Source organism: Pelophylax lessonae, assembly GCF_965119305.1.
Source record: "Pelophylax lessonae genome assembly, chromosome: 3".
In the NCBI taxonomy this organism is placed as follows: Eukaryota; Metazoa; Chordata; class Amphibia; order Anura; family Ranidae; genus Pelophylax; species Pelophylax lessonae.
In genome coordinates this window covers 160,809,779-160,833,002 of record NC_138770.1, presented here as the reverse complement: position 1 = coordinate 160,833,002, position 23,224 = coordinate 160,809,779, and the positions used below count along the sequence as shown (strand labels likewise).

At 43.3% G+C, this 23,224-nt stretch overlaps 1 protein-coding gene across 1 annotated transcript in view; it reads left to right on the top strand.

Moving 5' to 3' along the window:
• TPO (thyroid peroxidase) overlaps positions 1-23,224 on the top strand; it is a gene marked incomplete at both ends in the record, with an annotated part of 310,856 nt that overhangs the window by 60,997 nt on the left and 226,635 nt on the right. Inside the window, 2 exons of the mRNA XM_082250802.1 lie at positions 15,301-15,430; positions 19,746-19,952. Coding sequence (XP_082106928.1) covers positions 15,301-15,430; positions 19,746-19,952 — 337 coding nt within the window. The remainder of the gene's footprint in view (positions 1-15,300; positions 15,431-19,745; positions 19,953-23,224) is intronic.

Sequence of the window (23,224 nt, the reverse complement as noted above, 5' to 3'; positions counted from 1 at the left end):
GTGAAAATAACTCCTCTGACGGATCAAGTGAAGCGGCTGTGGTGCTAGTGTTGGTGGTGGTGCCGGCGGGCTGGCGAGTGGTAAATTGAGAGGTGCCCGAAGCTGAGCTGGAGGAGGATGGTGCATTAAGGTTCCGAGCGGAAGCTGTAGACGATTGGGTGTCCTGTGTAAGCCAGTCAACTATGGCCTCAGAATTTTTTGAGTTCAGGGGCTGTGGTGGCCTCTGAACACTGGGCATTATTCTAGAGCCTAAGGAAATCACAGCACCACGACCACGACGGCCCTTGCGGGGTGGCCTGCCTCTGCCTGTCATTTTTTTTTTAATGTGTTGTTACTGTTGTACTATGAGTGCAAGCTGCTGTGCCACCTTATATATCAGTGGTGGGTGGGCAGTGGCACAGTACACTCTCTGTGGACCTGACAGCAGTCACTGGCACCCAGGCAACTGCAATTTAAAAAATATATATATTTTTTTTTACTTTGCAAGCTGCTGTGCCACCTTATATATCAGTGGTGGGTGGGCAGTGGCACAGTACACTCTCTGTGGACCTGACAGCAGTCACTGGCACCCAGACAACTGCAATTTAAAAAATATATATATATTTTTTTACTTTGCAAGCTGCTGTGCCACCTTATATATCAGTGGTGGGTGGGCAGTGGCACAGTACACTCTCTGTGGACCTGACAGCAGTCACTGGCACCCAGGCAACTGCAATTTAAAAAAATATATATATATTTTTTACTTTGCAAGCTGCTGTGCCACCTTATATATCAGTGGTGGGTGGGTGGGCAGTGGCACAGTACACTCTCTGTGGACCTGACAGCAGTCACTGGCACCCAGGCAACTGCAATTTAAAAAAATATATATATTTTTTTTACTTTGCAAGCTGCTGTGCCACCTTATATATCAGTGGTGGGTGGGCAGTGGCACAGTACACTCTCTGTGGACCTGACAGCAGTCACTGGCACCCAGGCAACTGCAATTTAAAAAAATATATATTTTTTTTTTACTTTGCAAGCTGCTGTGCCACCTTATATATCAGTGGTGGGTGGGCACACAGTGGCACTGCAGTGGGCACAGTACACTCTGTGGACCTGACAGTCACTGGCAGCCCAGGCAACTGCAATAATAAAAAATATTTTTTTTTTCAATTTATTGCAACAAGATGCTGTGCCAACGTATATATATCAGTGGTGGGCAGTGCACTGCAGTGGGTACAGTGCACTCTGTGGACCTGACACAGCACTCACTGCAATTATGACAGAGAAAAAAAAAATATTTTTTAAAATGCCAGGTACTGTGCCTGTGCCACCCGAAATGAGTGTGGTGTGCACACAGTACAGTCTGTGGTAGGTCTGTGGCCTCTCACACACAGCGGGCAGGCAACTGCAGTGTACAATAGATATATATATATATATATATATAAAGAAAAAAATCTATTACCTTACCAGCCCTTGAAAGGGCTTTTGGGGACACTATATATATATATATATGTATATATATAAAAATAAAAAAATCCTCAATTACCAGCCCTTAAAAGGGCTTTTGGGGACACTAGATAGATATAGATATATATATATATGAAGAAACAACTCAATTACCAGCCCTTAAAAGGGCTTTTGGGGACGCTAGGTATATATATATATATATATATATAAAAAAAAAAAAAAAAACACAAATACCAGCCCTTAGAAGGGCTTTTTGGGGTGCTGATATTACAGCAGTAGTGGACCAAGAACACTGCAAGACCAGGAACACTGACTAACTGTCCCTAGCTTAACAGCAGCAGCAGCAGCAGCAGCTCTCTCCCTATTCTCACTACACACACTGCTTCAGAATGATCTAAGATGGATGCTGCCCTTGCTTATTTATAGGAGGTGGGAGGGTGTGGGAGGGAGGTACGCTGATTGGCTGGAAATGTGTCTGCTGACTGTAAAGTTCAGGGTCAAAGTTTGCCTCAATGATGTCTTATGGGGGGCGGACCGAACATCGCATATGTTCGCCGGCAGCGGCGAACGCGAACATGCTAAGTTCGCCGGGAACTGTTCGCCGGCGAACAGTTCTATACATCTCTACTCTTCTGCTGCAGTCTCGGCCGCTCCAGCCACATCTGTAGTGATACCGGCACCTGCCACCCCGCAAACAGACGATCTGTCAGCAACACCACCACCTGGGTCACCAACAACCATCTCCACAATGTCCCGTGGAAGCGTTCAGCTTTCCATCTCCCAAACACTTGAGAGGAAGAGGAAGTACCCCCCTACCCACCCGCGATCCCTGGCCCTGAATGCCAGCATTTCAAAATTATTGGCCTTTGAAATGCTGTCATTCCGTCTGGTGGAGACGCACAGTTTTAAAAACCTTATGTCGGTGGCTGTCCCACAGTACGTCGTGCCCAGCCGCCACTACTTTTCCAGGCAAGCCATCCCTTCCCTGCACAACCAAGTGGGGGAAAAAATCAGGTGTGCACTGCGCAACGCCATCTGTGCCAAGGTCCACCTAACTACCGATACGTGGACCAGTAAGCACGGTCAGGGGCGTTATATCTCCCTAACGGCACACTGGGTAAATGCAGTGGCGGATGGGCCTGAGGCGGATAGCAATTTGGCGCATGTCCTTCCACCACCGAGGATTGCAGGGCGCTTCAGTTTGCCTCCTGTTCCTAACTCCTCCTACTCCGCTTCCTCATCCTCTACCGCCTCCTCATCCGGACAGCGTAACACCTTCACCACCAACTTCAGCACGGCCAGGGGTAAACGACAGCAGGCAGTTTTACAACTTGCCTGTTTGGGGGACAAACCACACACCGCGCAGGAGTTGTGGAGGAGCATGGAACAGCAGACAAATGAGTGGTTGCTGCCAGCGAGCCTCAAGCCCGGCCTGGGTGAAATCTCATAGCAGCTCTGGGCCTAGCCGGTTTGACGCACATCCCTTGCCTGGCGCATGTGCTGAATTTGGTGGTGCAGAGGTTCCTTAAAAACTACCCCGATATGTCAGAGCTGCTGCAGAAAGTGCGGGCCGTTTGTGCGCACTTTCGGCGTTCTCACCCTGCTGCTGCTCGCCTGGCAGCGCTGCAGTGTAACTTCGGCCTTCCCGCTCACCGCCTCATATGTGACGTGCCCACAAGGTGGAACTCCACCTTGCACATGCTGGAAAGACTGTGCGAGCAGCAGCAGGCCATAGTGGAGTTTCAGCTGCAGCACGCACGCGTGAGTCGCTCTGCGGAACAGCACCACTTCACCACCAATAACTGGGCCTCCATGCGAGACCTGTGTGCCTTGTTGCGCTGTTTTGAGTACTCCACCAACATGGCCAGTGGCAATGACGCCGTTCTCAGCTTAACTATCCCACTTCTATGCCTCCTTGAAAAAACAATTCGGGCGATGATGGAAGAGGATGTGGCACAGGATGAGGAGGAGGAGGAGGATGAAGAGGTAACATTTCCAAGGCTTTCAGGGCAGTCATTCGCAAGGGGCTCTGAGGGTGGGTTCCTGCACACACAAACGCCAGGGACACAATTGTCCAGCAGGGGCACAGTTCTGGAGGATGAGGAGGATGAGGAGGAGGAGGAGCTGGAGGAGGAGATGGAACCATGTTCACAGCAGGGTGGCACCCAGGCCAGCTCATGGCCATCACTGGTGCGTGGCTGGGGGGATACAGAGGACACGGACGATACACCTCCCACAGAGGACAGCCTTTCGTTGCCTCTGGGCAGCCTGGCACACATGAGCGATTACATGCTGCAGTGTCTCCACAACGACCGCCGAGTTGCCCACATTCTAACTTGTGCTGATTACTGGGTGGCCACGCTGCTGGATCCCCGTTACAAGGACAACGTACCGTCCTTAATTCACTCACTGGAGCGCGATCGCAAGATGCGCGAGTACAAGCGCACGCTGGTAGACGCCATGCTGCTGGCATTCCCATCTGACAGCGGGGCCGCAGTGGAAGCACAAGGCAGAGGAGGAGGAGGAGGAGGTCGCCAACGCAACCAGGGCACCGCCAGCACCTCAGAAGGCAGGGTTAGCATGGCCGAAATGTGGAAAAGCTTTGTCAGCACGCCACAACAAAAAGCAGCACCAGCAGCTCAGATGGAACGTCTTAGCAGGAGGCAGCATTTTACCAACATGGTGGAGCAGTATGTGTGCACACGCCTACATGTAGTGAATGAGGGGTCTGCCCCCTTCAACTTCTGGGTCTCCAAATTGGGCACATGGCCTGAGCTTGCCCTTTACGCCTTGGAGGTGCTGGCGTGCCCTGCAGCCAGTGTATTATCTGAACGGGTATTTAGCACGGCTGGGGGCGTTATAACAGACAAGCGCAGCCGCCTGTCCAGAGACAATGTGGACAAGCTCACGTTCATTAAAATGAACCAGGCATGGATCCCACGGGACTTTTCCGTACCTTGTGCAGAATAGCAATGGATACCGACCTTACCCACCCATTGTTCCATTTTTGCTCTTTCTCACTCTTTTGGGGTGTACCCTCATTTAAAATTTGTGAAAAGAAGCAGTGTTGGCTACCTCGTCCTCCTCCTCAGGGCCAGATTAACGTAGGGGCTATTGGAGCTGCAGCTCCAGGCCCCTACCTTTTATATAGGCCCCGGGTTGGCCATATTCACTGTTACCGCTCTTCTGTCACTTGTAAACACAGAAGTCTGGCTTCTATGCTCGCTTCCCCAGGCAGCACCCTCAGAACCTCCCCACACAGCGCGAAGGCCGGACAAGGAGGGACAGTTGCCGATGCATGGATGTGTTTATGGGCTTCAGAGACAGCATCCCATGTTGAATTAGGCATGCATGGCTGCACCCTTCCTCCTCTGGGTGCATGGCAAGGCACGGCCCTTAAGGCCCTTCAAAATCCTCAGCACCAAGCCCATGATGCTCTTAATCCGGCCCTGGTCCTCCTCCGCCGCTTCCACCTACACCGCCCATAGGTGTGCGCAGCCTATTGCATTAAGGTGTGCACCCTAAAGTTGAAGTACACATGCATGTGTTTGCCAGCAGGGAGAGTAATGTATCGGGGCCATGTACCTGTAGGCAAAGAGAAATAGAGCAGAGCAGGTCCGAGGGAGATCTTTCCCATCTCCTCACTGGCAATGCTATGTGCCCTAGGTGATTAGGGTGTGCCCAGGCACACCCGGCACACCCTGTGCGCATGCCTATGTCACCGCCACATCCACCACCACCTCAACCTCCCTCCTACTCCATATGGGCCTCGTCCTTCAGAGATGAAGAAGAACATTGTTTTATTTTTCTGTTTTTTTTTGTTGTTTTAAGTTATTTCCCTATCCACATTTGTTTGCAGAGCACTTGCCATGCTCTTAATTACCTTTTGCTGCCATTTGCAGCACTCTAGCCCTTTCCTTTGGTGTTTTAGAGCAATTTTAGTGCCTTAAAGTTCGGGTCCCCATTGACTTCAATGGGGTTTGGTGTTTCCGGGAAAAGTTCGGTAAAAGTCCGGGACACGGACCCGGACTTTTTTTTAAAGTTCGGCCGAACCCTTCGAACACGGACATCTAGGTGTCCGCTCAACCCTATATCTAATTTAAAATGCATTTATTGAACATATCAAAAGTCCTTAAATGATAAAATATTGTTGGTAGCTCAAAAAGCTGGGTGCTGATTTGATTTAAATCATAAACGTTATTCGGTGCTACATGCAATCCCCGGGTGTTCACACACAAACGGCAGGTGGCAGCTTACCAGAGAGACGTTATAATCAGCGTGAATATCGAGAGATTAATGGGAGAGGTGGCTCCACTTTGGGAAAAGGATGCTTCCAATGACAATACCCCTTCAGTTATGAGAGTTTCCCATAACATTCAGAACGATACACTCCCCACAGAAAGATACTGGAATTTGGAACGATATACCAAAAGGGACAAATGCTTCCTCTATCTTAACTAGGTCTCCAGTACATTCCCGTGATGACCCGATAAACATGCGGATGAGTGAAAAAAGCTGAATAGTGCATTATCCTAAAAAAACTCTTTAATTGGAATAAAAATCACACTTACATTTAAAACAAGATATTCCAGCATAAAATAACATGCATGCGGCTTCTCCACCCGACACACATTTCTCCTCAACAGGCATCCACTGGAATCCATCTTTTTTAGCTACCAACAATATTTTATCATTTAAGGACTTTTGATATGTTCAATAAATGCACTTTAAATTAGATATACTTGTGCACACAAGACTATTGTACAACATTATATTTTCCTATCATCCAGACGCTGAATGTGTTATTTTCACTGGTGTCACTGATATATTTTTATGCACCAAGCACTTTGCACTCTTGTGTTTTAGATAAATGCAATATTGTTAGTCAAGTATATTGTTTTACAGTCCACAATAGTATGCACCTTAGCATTTTGTTACATGTCTAAACCATTGGACATGGTTAGATGAATTGATATTATTCATTGTTTTATATTATTTTATTTAAGTTACTTGAGCGCACTAGCACATACACACGATATATTAATCGGACTTTGTAAGTTCCCTTTAAATGTATGCATCATCTTCTAATAAAATGCAAACAAAACAAAGAAAAAACAGGTATTTATATAGCACTGACAAAGTACACAGTTTTACAATATCACCCTTGCTAAACACCACAGGGTGTCTAAATTTCAAATGATGTCTGTTTGGGAAAATTTTTATGTTCTGCCATCATTAAGCCACAGTAAACACAGTGTGGTGTTATAAAATGAACAATGAAAATGATGCAAATTAAAAGCCAAAATAGACCGCATTTTGTTCCAGACCCTGGAAGTTACAGCAGGTAAAGCACACATGGGATATTCTCATAATCACAACACACAGCTCTACAAATATTGTTTGATGTCCTAATCAGTTTGGTGTGTGAAAAAATAATAACCTCTAATTAGAGAACTCAGTGAAAGAAATGACAATTTTTTAATCATCAGGTCATCATTCAATAAAAGTTGGAATGCCAGCCTTACAGTTGTGTGTATTCTTTTTTTGTCTGAACTTTCTGGTTTACACAGTTTTATTACTTCATCTTTTTCACTTAAGCTGAAACTGTTCATTACATTCATATGAAAGCAAGAGTTATTTTTCTATTATGTAGCGCTACCGACAAAGGAGCCATTGCCCTTAACTGTTTCTTCCCTGAAAGTACAAAGGCTGCTCACTACTACAATCATGAGTCAATTCACACCAGCTCCAACACGGTCCAGTTGAAGAAACTATAACAGAAAAAAGGTTTACGGTCACAGGATACTCCAAAACGATCAGTAGCAATAGTAGGAGGACAAACTTCTCACTGATCTTCCTACCACAGCCTTTCCTGGAGGTAACAGGGAATGGCCAGTATATCTAGGACTATATCAGAACAGCCCCAGTCCTTGTAGCAACCTCTAGCACCTAGATCCCTTCTAGCACAAGCATACGCAAAGTCCACAGCAAATCCTTTACAATGTCCTTGGAGCTATCTGCAACCCAGGCTCTGCAGGAAGATCCTTAGTGAGAGAGATAAAAAGCTCCTTCTCCAGACCCAGTACTTCAGAACAGTGCCCTCCAATGAAAATTCCTTGAGAAGTCTTTCCAATGCCCTCAGCCCAGCTCCTTCTGAGATCCAGACTGCAATCCCCTGTTTCAGAAACTCTCTACTAGAAGCTTTAGCCCCCCCCCCCCAGGAAGCTTGAATTCTCACTGAAGAGGAAAGACACTCACCCAGAGCTTACCAGCCTTCTTCTGGACTCCTTATTCCAGGAATTGGCTAGGGCATGATAAATATTCATACTGATAATCTGCATCTCCCTGCTCTATATTCTAGAAGCTTCTTCCAAAGACAGGTGGAAAAAGTCAAACACCCAGCTTAGGAAACCCTGAATAGAAAAAAACAACTAATCACTTCTCCCCTCACTACAGTGAAGCCAAAAATGAAATGTATCTAACAGCCTAACTAGGAAAGAGCTATAATAAAATATTTATTCAAAATTATTTACTAAATAAAATGCTCATCTGAAAAGAACATGCAAATCACTTCATATGCAAAGTAGTTAAAATAAACTATTGCTGGGGTGGGGTTGTGTGCAGCTGGCTGTAGCACATGTACTGGATGTAAGCTGCATTCCAAATACAGCTAAAAACACACATTTTTGGAATACAGCATACAGCAAACAGCCAGCCACTTACCTGCAAGGGGAGGGAAGGTGTGAGCACGCTGTCATTTTTTTTTTCTTTTACCTGCGTCCTCTAAAATTTGAGAGGTCTGCTGGTCTTGGGACACCCAATGCTGACCTTTTAGCATTCAAAAATTATTTTAACATTGGCCCTGGTAAATTAATTTAAGCAAATTCAGGAATCTAACAGCAACCCCCCCCCCCCCCCAAACAAAACAAAAAAAAAAACAGAGAGAGAAAGAAATGTGAATGAGATTGTTGACACATTGTTGAAGCAGATAAAAAAAAAAAAACATATGGGGTCCATAATCCAGGATTGGTAAGCTGGAAGCTAAAGCCGAAGACTTGGAAAACAGACTGAAACAGTTGATTAATATAATTTGGGAAATCATTCTTAGTTTATTCCCTGTATTCCTTTAGCAACTCAGTCAGCAAGTATCTAACCATCAGTGACTGGACTCCAGCATCTTTGTTACTTCCTCTTTTACCAAGTTTTTTTTTTCTTTTTTTTACAAGCCTTAAACACTTATCCAGGCTTCTAAGATCCTGGGTTCGGCTGCCAAGATTCATGTGAAGTACTCCTACTCTGTAGATCAGGGATCCTCAAACTACGGCCCTCCAGCTGTTGCGGAACTACACATTCCATGAGGCATTGTAAAACTCTGACATTCACAGACATGACAAAGCATGATGGGAATTGTAGTTCCTGAACAACTGGAGGGCCATAGTTTGAAGAACCCTGCTGTAGATGAACTGTAGTGATGAACCAAAGAAACTTGATAATGAGAGTAGGAAAATGTATTCCATTTGGTCTGACTCCACAGTTGCACAACCATGGATTGACTGTTGTTGTGGCCAAGGATTATACCACTGCTTGGAAATATGATAAAATGAATTCTTTATCTTAAAAGTGATACTGCCTATATGTTAGTTAGACTAAAATATGATTCTGATGTCCCTTAATTGTGATAGCAGTGCTATATCATGTTGGAAAATTACTGCTGGGTGGTTGCTTGTCTGTAGGTGGTGTTGCCACTTTTTCCCCAGGAAATTTGTGAAAAGTTATTGTTAAAGTATATGTATACCCATGTTGTTTTTGGAATAGAGTAGTGATTAGAACCCTCATCAAGTTTTTAGTGTTATCTTTGTCTCCACCAAGTAGAGTCACCTTCTCTATTAGACCTGGTGACTATTGTCAGTTGTCACCAGCATAAGTGGTGTGGATAAATCTTACAATTGTAACACCTGCTCCAATTAAAACTGTCTAGGGCCCCATTCACACAAGCATGCAATTTCTTGCATTCATGTGCATTCATAGGCCATTTCTAAATGCATTTAGATGCATGTAATGATTCTAATTAGACAATGCACACTGTGTGTGTTCAGGTATATTCAGGTTAGCCACATTTAGAAAAAAGAAAAATCTGGATATCTAGAGGCAAATACCATACTCTAAATGCATTTAAAAGGCATATACATTTAAAAACACAGCATGATCTGGGAACTTTATTTTGTTTATGAAACCAATGTAGTAGGCTATTTTGAATGTCAATTTGTAGAGCTTTTGTCCTCATTTTCCTGTTTCATGGGTGCAAAAAGAAATCTCCCAAATGTGGCATTGAAAACAAATTGTAAGCTAACAGGAGTTTTAACCCTTCCCTTCACTATTCATAACTAAAAAAAAAGTTTTGACTGAACATACACTTTAACCACTTCCTGCTGTGTGAACGCATATATGCAGCCTCACAGAAGTTTATCCATTGGGCCGCATATACAGTATCTCGTGAAAGTGAGTACACCCCTCACATTTTTGTAAATATTTTATAATATCTTTTCATTTGACAACAATGAAGAAATTACAGTTTTCTACAATGTAAAGTAGTGAGTGTACAGCTTGTATAACAGTGTAAATTTGCTGTCCCCTCAAAATAACTCAACACACATTCAATAATGTCTAAACTGCTGGCAACAAAAGTGAGTACACCCCTAAGTGAAAATGTCCAAATTGGTCCCAACTAGCCATTTTCCCTCCCCGGTGTCATGTGACTCGCTAGTGTTACAAGGTCTCAGGTGTCTATGGGGAGCAGGTGTGTTAAATTTGCTTTTAACACTCTCACTCTCTCATAGTGGTCACTGGAAGTTCAACATGGCACCTCATGGCAAAGAACTCTCTGAGGATCTGAAAAAATTGAAAGAATTGTTGCTCTACACAAAGATGGCCTAGGCTATGAGAAAATTGCCAAGACCCTGAAACTGAGCTGCAGCACCGTGACCAAGACCATACAGTCGTTTAACAGGACAAGTTCCACTCAGAACAGGCCTTGCCATGGTCGACCATGGCAATGGTCGACCAAAGAACATGCTCAGTGACATATCCAGAGGTTGTCTTCGGAAAATAGATATAAGAATGCTGCCAGCATTGCTGCAGAGGTTGAAGTGGTAGGGAGGTCAGCCTGTCAGCTGCTATAGCCACTAGCAATATTCACTGTCTTCTCCCGGCGGGGACAGCTTTCCCCCCCTCCCCGCCCAGCCAGGAGAAGACTATTGCTGATTCCTCTTTCAACATAGTTGCCGTAAAGAAATTTGCACCGTGTATGGCCAGTCTTAGTAAATCCCCCACATAGTGTCTGTATGCTTTAGGTAGTGTAAAAAAAGGAAAACACTATTGTTTATGGGCCCCAGTATGGGTACAAACAACAAATAATTAACACATATGTGGTATTGCTGTGATTGTCAGGAGCAATGAAATATATTTTAGTTTGTTCTTTGCTGGTAGGTTACGACAATAGCAAGAAATATACAGCTACATTTTTTTTAAATTTATATTTTTTTTATTTTGTGCCAGTTTTCATTTAATAAACAAAAAGAAATCTGGAGATATCCATTTCCATTTACCACCAAATGATATGTACAATTTTACTAACACATGTCAAAGTTTCAAAACTGGGTTCAGGTGTTAGCATTTGTTTTACCTTCCATCATGAAAGGGTTAAAAAGGGTTTTTAAGTCAGCAGCTACTAATACAGTGGCTGCTGACTCTTAATAAACATGCACTTACCAGCACAGGGTTCCTGCGCTGTCCTCACCTGGGTTGGTTCTTCACCAGTCCTTGGCTCCTCAGTGTCTTGAATGTGGAAAGTCAGCTGTGACTTCCTAGTGCTTCACAGCCCTCTCCCTACTGCACTTGTCTGAGACATGATGCCCTTTCTTAATGGTCCCACAATCTCCTTTGACCTGCATTGTGTCCCAGTAGGTGGCAGGGAAGAAGGGGGGCTGAACTTCCAATTGGCTCACCTAGGCAAGCTGAGCAGAAATGGATGCAGGTACCTGCCAGACTTAGGTACCCACTCCCAGAAAACAAAACATCCAAAAGTGGGAGAAGAGGAGGGGTGAAGGAAAAGAAGTGGAACTTTCCTTTTCAGAAAACGAATATGAAGGAAAACTAGGTATCTTAGGATATAGAAGAGTATTGTATCTTTAAGGAGGAATCTGTTTGTTTAGGTAATTAGCAGGAATCATATCAACACATCGGTTATTATTTATGCACTCTGCTAGTAATAAAATGAAAGGCATTACTCAGCAACTCATAATGGCATTGTTAGGCAACAGGCTCATTTTTTATTATGGAACTAACACATTCCTAAAACACTTGGATGGATTAATTTGTGATTGTTTAAATAATTAGAATAAATCTAATTGTCCAAACACCTCCAGAAAATTATGAAAACATGCAAAATTAATCATTCTAATCTATTTTTAAACATGTTCTTTCTTTGGTATACAAACAGTAGCAATCAATTTAGCCGCAATAATTTCACCAGGATTAGTTTAATTTGCTTTGCTTTAATCTATAATTAATATATTCCATATAATAAAATCATAGTTTTTTTCTCCATGTAATTAGTACATGAACTGTGTTTATAAATTAACCTATTCAAAGTCTTGCATTTAATCAGTTTAAAGTGGAAATCCACATAAATACCTTGGAATAAAAAATAAATAAAAAATAATGCCTAAAGCCTAGCTCATTTGAAAGCATTTTATTTATTTTGTATTGTATACATGAAAGAGAAGCCCCTCTCAGATTTTTCTTGTCGTGTATTCATAGTTTTCCATCCCTTCTTACTACATGGCCTAGTATTTAGTCCCCTTCATCCATTGACAATGCACAGTAGACCGAAAACACCATCCCCTTCCTCCTCTCTCCTAAAGTATCAAGCTGCACAATGCCACCCACATTTCCATGGTAACTTTTGACTTGGGAAATCAATTAATCACAGAGAGCAGACCCAAGGGACTCCTGGAAAAAGGGAATTTTAGATCTTCTCTTAAAGTGTATTTCAAGCCTGAAACTTTTTATTCTAGTTTTGTAAAGAATTAGGAAGGATTATGTAGTGCTTACCCCTTAAGGGCTACTGGATTTTGGGTCCCCATTTGCATGCACAGCCAGGCAACAGGTATTTTCAGCAAGCACACTGTAGTCAGAAAACCAGTCCAAGAGCATTGCTTTGTTTTAGTTTATTAAGGAAATCAACTTGGATGGGGTTAGGGTGGAATGGAATGGTCAGAACTGTGGTAAAGTAGAACTTGAGTATATGATAACTGTCTCTGCCCTCTTGGAAAGATCACATGATGGTGTTCCCGTGGAAAAATTTATTTCTGGTACTCTATCTTCAAAATGCCAAAGCACCCTGCTCCAACTTAGGGTCCCCAAGCAAAGGTGTAGGGTAGCTGTAGTAGCTTTGAGCTGCCCCTTCCTGATAGCTAGCTGGGTATTGCACTTGGCTGCTTCTCCTCTATAGGCTTTGGGGTGTGAAAAATTAGAGGTTACTCGCTCAGTCCCTTATAAAGTTCATGAAGCACATTTGGTGACTTCTGAACAGGCCTCCTGCTTGACAGGACCCAATGGCTCCCTGGGTGGCTCAGCTAAGCCTAGCTGAGGCTGAAGGGTGTGAGGATTCCTCTGCTGCTTTCTCTCTCTCTCTCTCCCAGCACTCTTCCTCTCTGGCACCTTCTGCCTGGAGGCAGAGCCCCCCCGCACAAGGGTCTTCCCCCATGCCACTGGACCCTGGATTCTGCTCTCATGTGATCAGGCTCCAGAATACATAAAGCGATATTAAAGTCTTTTTTTTTTAGACAAACATGTTATACTTACCTGCTCTGTGCAGTGGTTTTGAACAGAGCATCCCGGATCCTCCTCTTCTGGGGTCCCACGCAGGCTTTGCTGGTGAAGGCCAGTTAGAGGTGCGAGTCCCCGGAGAGGCAAGGTTCTCGTGGACAGTGCTGGATCAAGAGGGGGCTCTGGTAAGTATTATGGGGGCTGGGGGGCTGCTGCACTCAGAAGGTTGCTTACCTTCAAGCATAGCATGCCTGAAGGTAAGAAAACCTTCTGCATTTACAACCACTTTAGGGCTATCTCTCCACCTTCTGGGCCATTCTCACCCAGGGATTGGAAGAGACCCCATAATAATCAGGCATTATCACTGCTCTTCTGCCTTCTAAGTTCCAGAAATTTCCTAAGCTCTAGAAGCCAGGGGGAGGCAGCAGAGACTCAGCCCTTGGAGCACTGCCAACCTAACTATCAATAACAAATTAACACTGGCTCTTCTAGCTACAGCCGGAGCCCAACTAAATTTACCTACTGTACACTGGGGATACTACAATTAGAACTCTTGTCAGGTTTTACTTCTATCTGGAGATCTGTTAGAGAGATTTATGCTTTCTTCCTTTCTTTCTGACATTGGTTTAACTAGCTAGGAGATGAGGAAAGCTATCCAACAGGGACCCAGACAGAAGTAAAAATCTGACAGGGGTACTAGCTTTTCTCTACTCTGTGTGAGAAAATATTTTTTTTTTCTCTATCTGTATTGCTGTTGAATTATCCTCACTTCTTGGACATTAAAATAAGGTTACCAGATTTTCAAAATGAAATTCGGGACACCTCACTGACCACCCCCACTTTTGATCACACCCACAAAACACATACCTTTTGTAGCTACCCCCACAACATCATGCAATCATTTTTAAAATGCCCACAAACAATTGGTCACAGACCAGGGGGACAAGAGACAATTATACCTACAAAATAAGTATATTTCAAATAAAATGCACATATGCATCTACTGCCACTCGGGGCACTGCTGGGGAAGTTTGTTAACCAGGGACTGTCTCAAAACGGGGATTGCCCCCAGGAAATGGGGATGGATAGTGACCTTACATTAACATTGTCACCAGGATAGCAATAGGAAACCTCAGATAATAGTAAACACCAGTAAACAGTAACATATCTCCCACTCTATACAATACGAAAAAAAAAATTTTGGCTGGACTTACACTTTAAAGACCCCCTTACATGAGATACACAATATTTTAGACTGCACTCCAGGTCACAGTTCCAATCAGCTGGGAACATGATATTTGCTGACTGAAGAGCTCTACCTGTGTCAAACCTTTGCAGAGAGACCACTGCTTCAACAAAGAGAACAATGGTTTTTCTCTGCACCATACTAGCAACAGACAGCCTTTTTTTATTCAAGCTTAGGCTACTTTCTCAAAAAAACAATATATAAGGCTTTACACCCCTTTTGTTTTGATACATCTGAAACATATTTTGTTGATCTAAACGGAAAGCTAAGAGCCGGTTCACACTGAGGCGACACGACTTCGGGGGGCGATCTGTGAAGTCGCATGCACCGCTGTGCACCGCGACTTCGGCGCGACTTGCAGGGACTTCACATAATGGAAGTCTATGCAAGTCGCTCCGAGGTCGCCCCAAAGTAGTACAGGACCCTTTTTCTAAGTCGGAGCGACTTGTGTCGCTCATATTAGAACGGGTCCTGTACTACTCAATGGACCACGACCGACCGCGACTTGTCAGCCTGACATTCGCGGCAGTGTGAATGGGCTCTAAATCTGACCTAAAAACAAACAAAACAAAAAAAAAAGATTGCAGATTTATATGTATGGTGTAATCTGAAAAAGTGTATTATATTGTCTTTAATTTGCTTATTCAATAAATATATTTACTTTAATTGTTTATTTTTTAAATCAGTAAAATTGTTAGAGTTGAGTGTGGATGGAATTGATTATTATATTTAAAACATGAATGCAAAAAACAAATTTTTTACTTTAAATTTTTAAGAAATCACCCATTTTGGGGTGCATCAAATACTATACTTTCTCGGTGGCTTCCATCACAATACGAAGATGGGATAAATGAGCCCAGGGGCTGGAACCCAGATTTCCTCTATAGCAGTTTTCTTCTCCCACCAGTAAGTATCTTTCAAATTTGTTTTAGTTCACAATTTTCACGGTCTGCTTTTAAGATGTAATATAATAATCAGTGTGTTATGTGCTATGTCTCATCATGATAGACATTCTGAACATGTTTAAGTAATATGTCAAGTTGTTGGTAGAATAGTATTTGTATAAAATGAGCTCATGATATTTTCTCCCCCACGTTCCTCTTCCACTGATTTCTCTGTCAACATCAACGGCACAACTATTAACCCGTCCACCCATGCCAAGGTCCTAGGTATATACCTGGACTCTGAACTATCCTTTCGGCCACACATCCAGTCACTGTCCAAAGCTTGCCGCCTCAACCTCCGCAACATCTCCAAGATACGTCCCTTCCTAACCAATGATGCCAAAAAGCTTCTAATCCACTCCCTGGGTATCTCTCGTCTCGACTACTGCAACTCCCTTCTCATTGGCTTACCTTAAAAAGGCTATCCCCCCTTCAGTCCATCATGAACGCTGCGGCCAGGCTCATCCACCTTGCAAACCACTCTGTGTCTGCTACACCTCTTTGCCAATCCCTCCACTGGCTGCCACTCGACCAACTAATTAAATTGAAGTTACTAACCATAACTTACAAAGCCATCCATAACTTGGCGCCCAGCTACATCACTAATCTAGTCTCAAAATACCAACCAACTCGCTCTCTTCGTTCCTCCCAGGACCTCCTGCTCTCTAGCTCCCTTGTAACCACTTCCCATGCTCGCCTCCAGGACTTCTCCCAAGCTTCTCCCATCCTCTGGAATGCTCTACCCCAACATGTCCGACTATCTCCTACTTTGTGTACTTTCAGACGATACCTGAAAACACATCTCTTCAGAGAAACCTATCTGGCATCCACTTAACAACTGTAATTTTATTTTCTCCATCAGCCCATCCCCCACAGTTATTATCTCTTGTATCACTTGACCCTCCCTCTTAGATTGGTCCCTCTGATTCCTACTGTATTAAAGTGCATTGTATGTGTACTGTCTACCCTTAAGTTGTAAAGCGCTATATAAATCCTATATAATAATAATAATATTACCCATCATATAGAAGTCAGCCTTGTTTTAGGTTTCCCATAGACCAGCGTTTCTCAAACTTTTTTCAGTGAGGGCAACCTTTAAAATTATTGACAGTCTCCGGGCACCCTTCAAAAATTATGGACCCCATTCTAAAATTTAAAAAATATTCCAATAGTGCAGCAACATCCAAAAGTGCAAGTAGGATACCCAACGTTAGAGGTGATTTATTCTTCCAAAGCAAATACACTTTTGCAAACTGGTACTGACTAGTATTCCAATATTTCTCCCTCAGTTTTTATCCATTACTCAGCTAATGTGACCACCAGCAATGATGGATAGGGGCAGGGGAGGGTCAAACAAGGATGCTATGCAGGCGACAGGCATCCCCCTTATCAACTGAGGATGCCATTGGTAGTTAGGACATCGGCAGCATCGAGGGTTGTGATGGTGCACAATGAAAACTTGTGACAATTTTCAAACATTTTGCCAAGTCACCCCTGAAGAAACCTTAAGGGACCACAGGGTGCCTGGGCACCCTAGTTGAAGAAGACTGCTTTAGACAACTTCAAAAAAGGGATTTTTTTGTTCCAGTAGTGAAAGCCCAAACAAAAGTTTTAAGCTGCCAACAACCAGCTTTTTTGTGTTTCCAGCATTGGATGAACATAAGCACCCCAAGCATCTTGAGCCCCTCCACGGAAAAAAAGTCATAAAATAAAAAGTAAACCCCAGCATATCCAGTACATAGTCAAGTCCAGCTTTAGCAGGATAATGGACTTGCATTCGCACTACAAAAGGTATGGTTTTACAAAGCTACCAATATGAAGTGCCTCTCTCTCCCTCCCTCCCTCTCTCTTCAGGTTAGTGTGGCCTGGCTTCCTCCCCAACATGTCTTTTGAAGGCTGTTGTTTCCTCTATGAAGGATTACCACATCTCTGCTACTATTAGACCTGAAAAAGGCAGCTTCACAGGAAATATTACAACATACGCATAAGAATAATATATACTATAATGATGTGATCATCATCATGATTACAGTAATTTTTTTCCAGTATAATAGATGAGCCCCCATTGTGAAGCAGCAGCCCAATACAGATAGCAGCACAGAAGGAGGTCTGTATGCTTATGGTCTTAGTTGTTGGTACACCAACGTGTATGGTATGCTGTTCTGATATCATTAGTGGGGGACTCTATTTATAGTCACTTTTTATAAAATTCCACTAAAGTTTAAAAAAAAGGCACTCATTATCAGCAGCAGAGTGTGTTACATTTATATATTTTAACCTTGTGCAAAAGAGCCAGACTTGAGTCTTGGCAGATCAACTCACTCATCACTAATAATCAGTAAAGCTGTTTCTTGAATCTTACACCTTTCAAATGAAGGTTGTGCATTAAGACTGGAAGTACAGTGTCTTTTAAAATCATTCATTTATAACTGGAATTGAGCAAACTTTGCGATGTGTTCTCAAATCTGCTGCTACCTTTCAGTTAATTTGCAGGGTTATTGTGTTCACAGCTTTTGCCTGTTTAGTCCCCCAAGAGCCCACTGTTTAAAATCCAGTTTCATCAATCTTTGTTTTCCCAAGGGAAAAAATGCTACAGAGGGCTCTGCAAATCACTTCCATGCAGACTGGAAGATCAGCAAATATTCACCTAGCAAATCAAGAAGAGAAAGAAAGTTTTACCAGTCTACTCATCCCTATTAGCAACATTGCTGGGTGAATTTAAATTATTTCTTGTATCCAAAACAAGAAACTTACATACTGTCTGTTGGGAGCATTAACATACAAGTGTTTGTTTTTCTGAGCCCCTTTGTAATAGGTTATGAATGATCTGTTGATCCTGCCTGTAGCGGTTTAATGTTTTTTCACTTCTTCTAACAGGTCAAGCTATCCAGCAAAAGTGGAAGTTAGAGGGCGGGCCAGCAAAAGAGGGGTACAGGCAGCCCTTCTCTACTGGATCTTGGCTCCATTGAGTAAGCAGGGAGGGCCCACCAGTGGCTGCCTGTATGTAGCATTAGTGAAGTATTGTCAGTTGTACTTGTGGCCTCAGGAATCCTGCAAGCAACTTTTGCAGAAAAGCATAAAGAGAAATTATTGGCCCTGCCTACCTGTCACTGGTTGGAGAAGAAGGGGACTGGGGGCAGGGGCTGCCCACTAAAACTGCAGAGCAAAATGAGAGGCTCTGGGCTCCACCCACCTGCTGCTGATTGGAGGTGGCTAGAAACAGGAATTGTCTATTTAAACTCCAGAGCAGGACAACAAACTTCAGGCCCCTCCTAGCTGTTGTTGGAGGAGGAGGGAACTAGGGGCAGAATCCGTCCATTCAACACTCTGCAGAGGAAGTGTGTGTGTGTATGTGTGTTTGTGACATAGATCTATACTCATAAAATAAACAATAATAAAACAAAAGACAAAAAAAAAACCCAAAAAACAAGCAGACTTGATGAACCACTTGGTCTTTTCTCGGCCGTCCCTTTTTCTTTGTTTCTATGTGTGTGCGTTTGTTAGTGTGTGTTTGTTCTCCTTAAGGTTCCAGCTGACACCGGGGGCCCCTGAATCTGTAATACCTCTCCTTTCTTCATCTATATATCCCTTGATCCTGTTGGCTCTTATCTGTGGAGGTAGATGGTGCCAAACCCCCCAGTTTGTCCACAGCATGGACATTACTATTGCAGGCCATTACTGCTGTTCTTGGTGCCCTATAGGCATTACATACTTCTGAACCCTGCATTATGTACACAACACACACCTGACCCTTGCACTCTGTATGCCACTTACTCCTGAAAAGTGCATTGTGTACATTGCATATTTTAGAGCCCTGCTCTCTGTATGTAGGCTCAAGTTTTAGGCCTCTCCCACTGTTAGTACAATCTTGCTACATAGGGATCACGCTCCACCTCATTTTTCTCCTCTGGCTACCCAAGGATGCCTCCAAATTTTTACACCCCTGTGACAGGTAATAACACAATGTTACAGTTGGGACAACAAAACTGATGCTTCTAACGAACAGTATGTCACTGGCTATTTTGTCTTTGGTTCCGTAATGGAAACATGGACTTTACATGGAGAAAACAGGATAGTGAGTATGTGATCAGTAGTGAAAGAGTATAAGTTTCTTCACAAAAAAATATATTAACCATACTGGGCATAATCAAAGTTCCTTTTCATCATTTTAAATTTAAATCCATTAAACTATGCATTACAATACTTCAATGCAGCGATTGTATTATGTTTTAGTTTATATATTAGAAGTTATAATAGCATTTTTCATTTTGTTTCAGGTAAGAGAAGTTACAAAGAAAATAATCCATGCATCAAACAAAGAATTTCAGGATGATGGTTTATATTCCCACATAATCATTGAATGGGGCCAGTATATAGCCCATGACATGGCTTTTACACCACAAAGAATTACAAAATGGCCAACAATGTGGGGAGTCGACTGCCGCTCTACATGTGACAATCAAAGGTCCTGTTTTCCCATTAAGGTAAACAAGCCCTTTTCCATCTCAGTTATGTAATTCTAACATTTATTTGTAAAGCTGTGTGAAATGATGATGCAAATAAGGTAATAAATACAATTCTAGGATGCATCATGACCATCAACAGATAAGCTAAAAGGGAAAGAAAAAAAAAAAAATTAACCTGGTATATAATTATATTTTAAAAAGATATTAGAGGTACCGTAATAGCTATAAGAATTGCAGAACAGTGTAAAGAATAAGGTCACTTCATAAAATAAGCAAATTGGACATCAATCTCAAAAAGGTCCTATACATCTATGGACATCTATAGACATATGGTAATACCTGCCTGTAATGATTTATATTGCTTGCTTTCTTACATGTGTAATGCACAGCAACACTAAGGAGGAACCTTTGCCCCAAAGCATCCACACCCCCATGTTGGGGGAAAGTGGCCTGGTATGGTTCAGGAGGGAGGGGGACGCTTTCTTGACCTGCCAGGCTGAGTGCCTGGATAAGGGGCTGGTATGGATTTTGGGAGGGGGGCCGCGCATTTTTTTTTTTTAAATCTTGGCGTGGGATTCCGCTTAAAACCCATACCAGACCCAAAGGCCCTGGTATGGACATGGGGAGAGCCTACAACATTTTTTCTTTAATTTTTTTAATAGCCGGCAAAAAGTAATTTGATTCATTATTCTTTCTTTAGAAATGTCTTTTTGCTGTAGCATCTTTAATGCATGCTAATGATGCACCACTTTACAGGCAGACTAAGGGCACCCCCACCCCCCCCCCCCCCCCCGGCACAATATTTAAAGGATTTTTTTTAGTATTGTTGCACTTTAAGTATAATTAAAATCACTGATCCTTTTTTTTTTTTTAATGGATATATGTCCCCTAGGGCAGGACCCAGACCCCCTTTTATGCCCAAATGCTTGCATATAAGCCTTCCAAATGGGAACTTTCTATTTTTCCTGATTGGCTCCCATAAATTTCAATGGGGTTCGCTGTTTGGGTTAGAATATTTCCCCTGTTCGGGAGTTCTGCTGCGAACCGAACGGAGGGGGGGGAGGGGTCGGCCCCTCCCTATTACTATTTTTTTATATAATAAGTATTGATTTGAATACTACACAATGAGAATCTGCTTTCTTGTATAACAATATCACCCACTGGAGGAGAGGAGAGTGGATAGTGGGAGAGAGTGTTGACAGACCCATAGACCATCGCATTGCTTATTGGAAGAAAGGATATTATATAGCCTCCCATAGAGAGGCATTGCTTGCACCCTAAATGCTTTTAGACCTTCTGGTCTAGGGAATAAGGTGAGCTGCTAGCACACTCAGTGTGGATTGAGGTGAAAGTGAGAGTGATCACATCACTGAGGAATTTGATGACATTTGCACAACGGATATCACTGGACATACTGATTTTGTTCTTTAAGGAACACTATTATAAAAAAATCAGGTCAATAAATTGGATTGGTTTTTCACTTTATCACTGTATTGATTAATGTTAAATCTTTTTTTTGCTTATTTGCACAATTGTGCATTATTTTCCGCACCGGTGTTTTTGACTACAATACCCAGTAGGGGTATTATTTTAATGTTGGAATGTGATAAGACATATAAATATTTTTTTTTATTTGCGTTATTTTGATCACTTTGATGAGAAGTTCATTGCAGCACTGGCACTTTGAGTACAAACTCAATTGATAATTTATTATTATTCACGTTATTCAATATCTACCTTGAGAGATCAGACACATGTCATTTTTTCGGTTTGACATTCTTTATGTGGTTTTATTATTCTTTTAATTTTGAGGAAGAGAGGCAAAGCTGCCTATTCCTAAACACTCTGGACTCGCTCACTTTCATAAAAATGAACTAGTCCTGGATCCGCAATGATTGGAAAACCCCTGATGTTGATTTATTCTAATTATAGATTATATAATTAATATAGAAGATTATATAATATAATATATTAATAATAAATATAATATAATTCATTTTGAAAGAAATTTTACTGTCAGGGTCCGGACTGGCAGCAGGTGACTGCACTGGAGGTGGATCCTCTGTGTCAGTGAGGGATTGGCGTGGACCGTACTAGAGGACCGGTTCTAAGTTACTACCGGTTTTCACCAGAGCCCGACGCAAGGCGGGATGGACTTGCTGCGGCGGTAGCAACCAGGTCGTATCCTCCGGTAACGGCTCAACCTCACAGACAGCTGATTCAGGCGTGGTACAGAAGGACAAGACAAAGGCAGGGTCAGACGAAGCAAAAGGTCAAGGCAGGCGGCAACGGTTCGTAGTCAGGGGCAACAGCAGAAGGTCAGATACACAGGCAGGGAAAATACACCAAACGCTTTCTCAAGGCACAAAAGGCAACAAGATCTGGCAAGGACAGGAAGGGGAAGTGGGTTTTTATGTGATTTGGACTGATTGGACCAGGCACCAATTAGTGGTGCACTGGCCCTTTAAATTTCAATGCAGCGGCGCGCGCGCGCCCTAGGGAGCGGGGCCACGCGCGCCGGGAGGAGGAAGGAACCCGGCGTGCGCCGGGAGGCAGAGATGACGGGACCCGGCGGGTGAGTACTACAGATGCGGGGGAACAGCGCTCATGGTCGGGGACGATGACCGGAGCGCTGCAGCCCGCGGGACGCCTCGAGTGCTCCAGGGAAACCACGGGACCCGGAGCACTCGGCGTTACAATACCCCCCCCTTAGGTCTCCCCCTCTTTTTGGAGCCCAGGTACCTGCGGATGAGCTCTTTGTCGAGAATATTGGACTCGGGCTCCCATGACCTCTCCTCAGGACCACAATTCTCCCAGTCAACCAAAAAATTTTTTTTACCTCTGACGACTTTGGAGGCGAGGATCTCTTTTACTGAGAAGACGTCAGAGGACCCAGAGACAGGAGCAGGAACAGGGACCTTGGGGGAAAATCGGTTAAGAATGAGGGGTTTGAGAAGGGATACATGAAAGCAGTTAGGAATACGGAGAGAGGGAGGAAGATGGAGTTTGTAAGAGACAGCATTAATTTGACTTTTGATTTTAAAAGGCCCGAGATAACGCGGACCCAGTTTGTAGCTGGGGACCCGAAACCGGATGTATTTGGCAGAGAGCCACACTCTGTCCCTAGGGGAAAAGACAGGAGGAGTTCTTCTTCTTTTATCTGCATGTCTCTTCATGCGAGAAGCGGCCAGGGTGAGCGACTTTTGAGTTTCTTTCCAGATGGGGGAGAAGTCCAGAGTCAAGTCATCAACGGCAGGAACTCCAGAAGAAGTGGGAATGGGGAGGGGGGG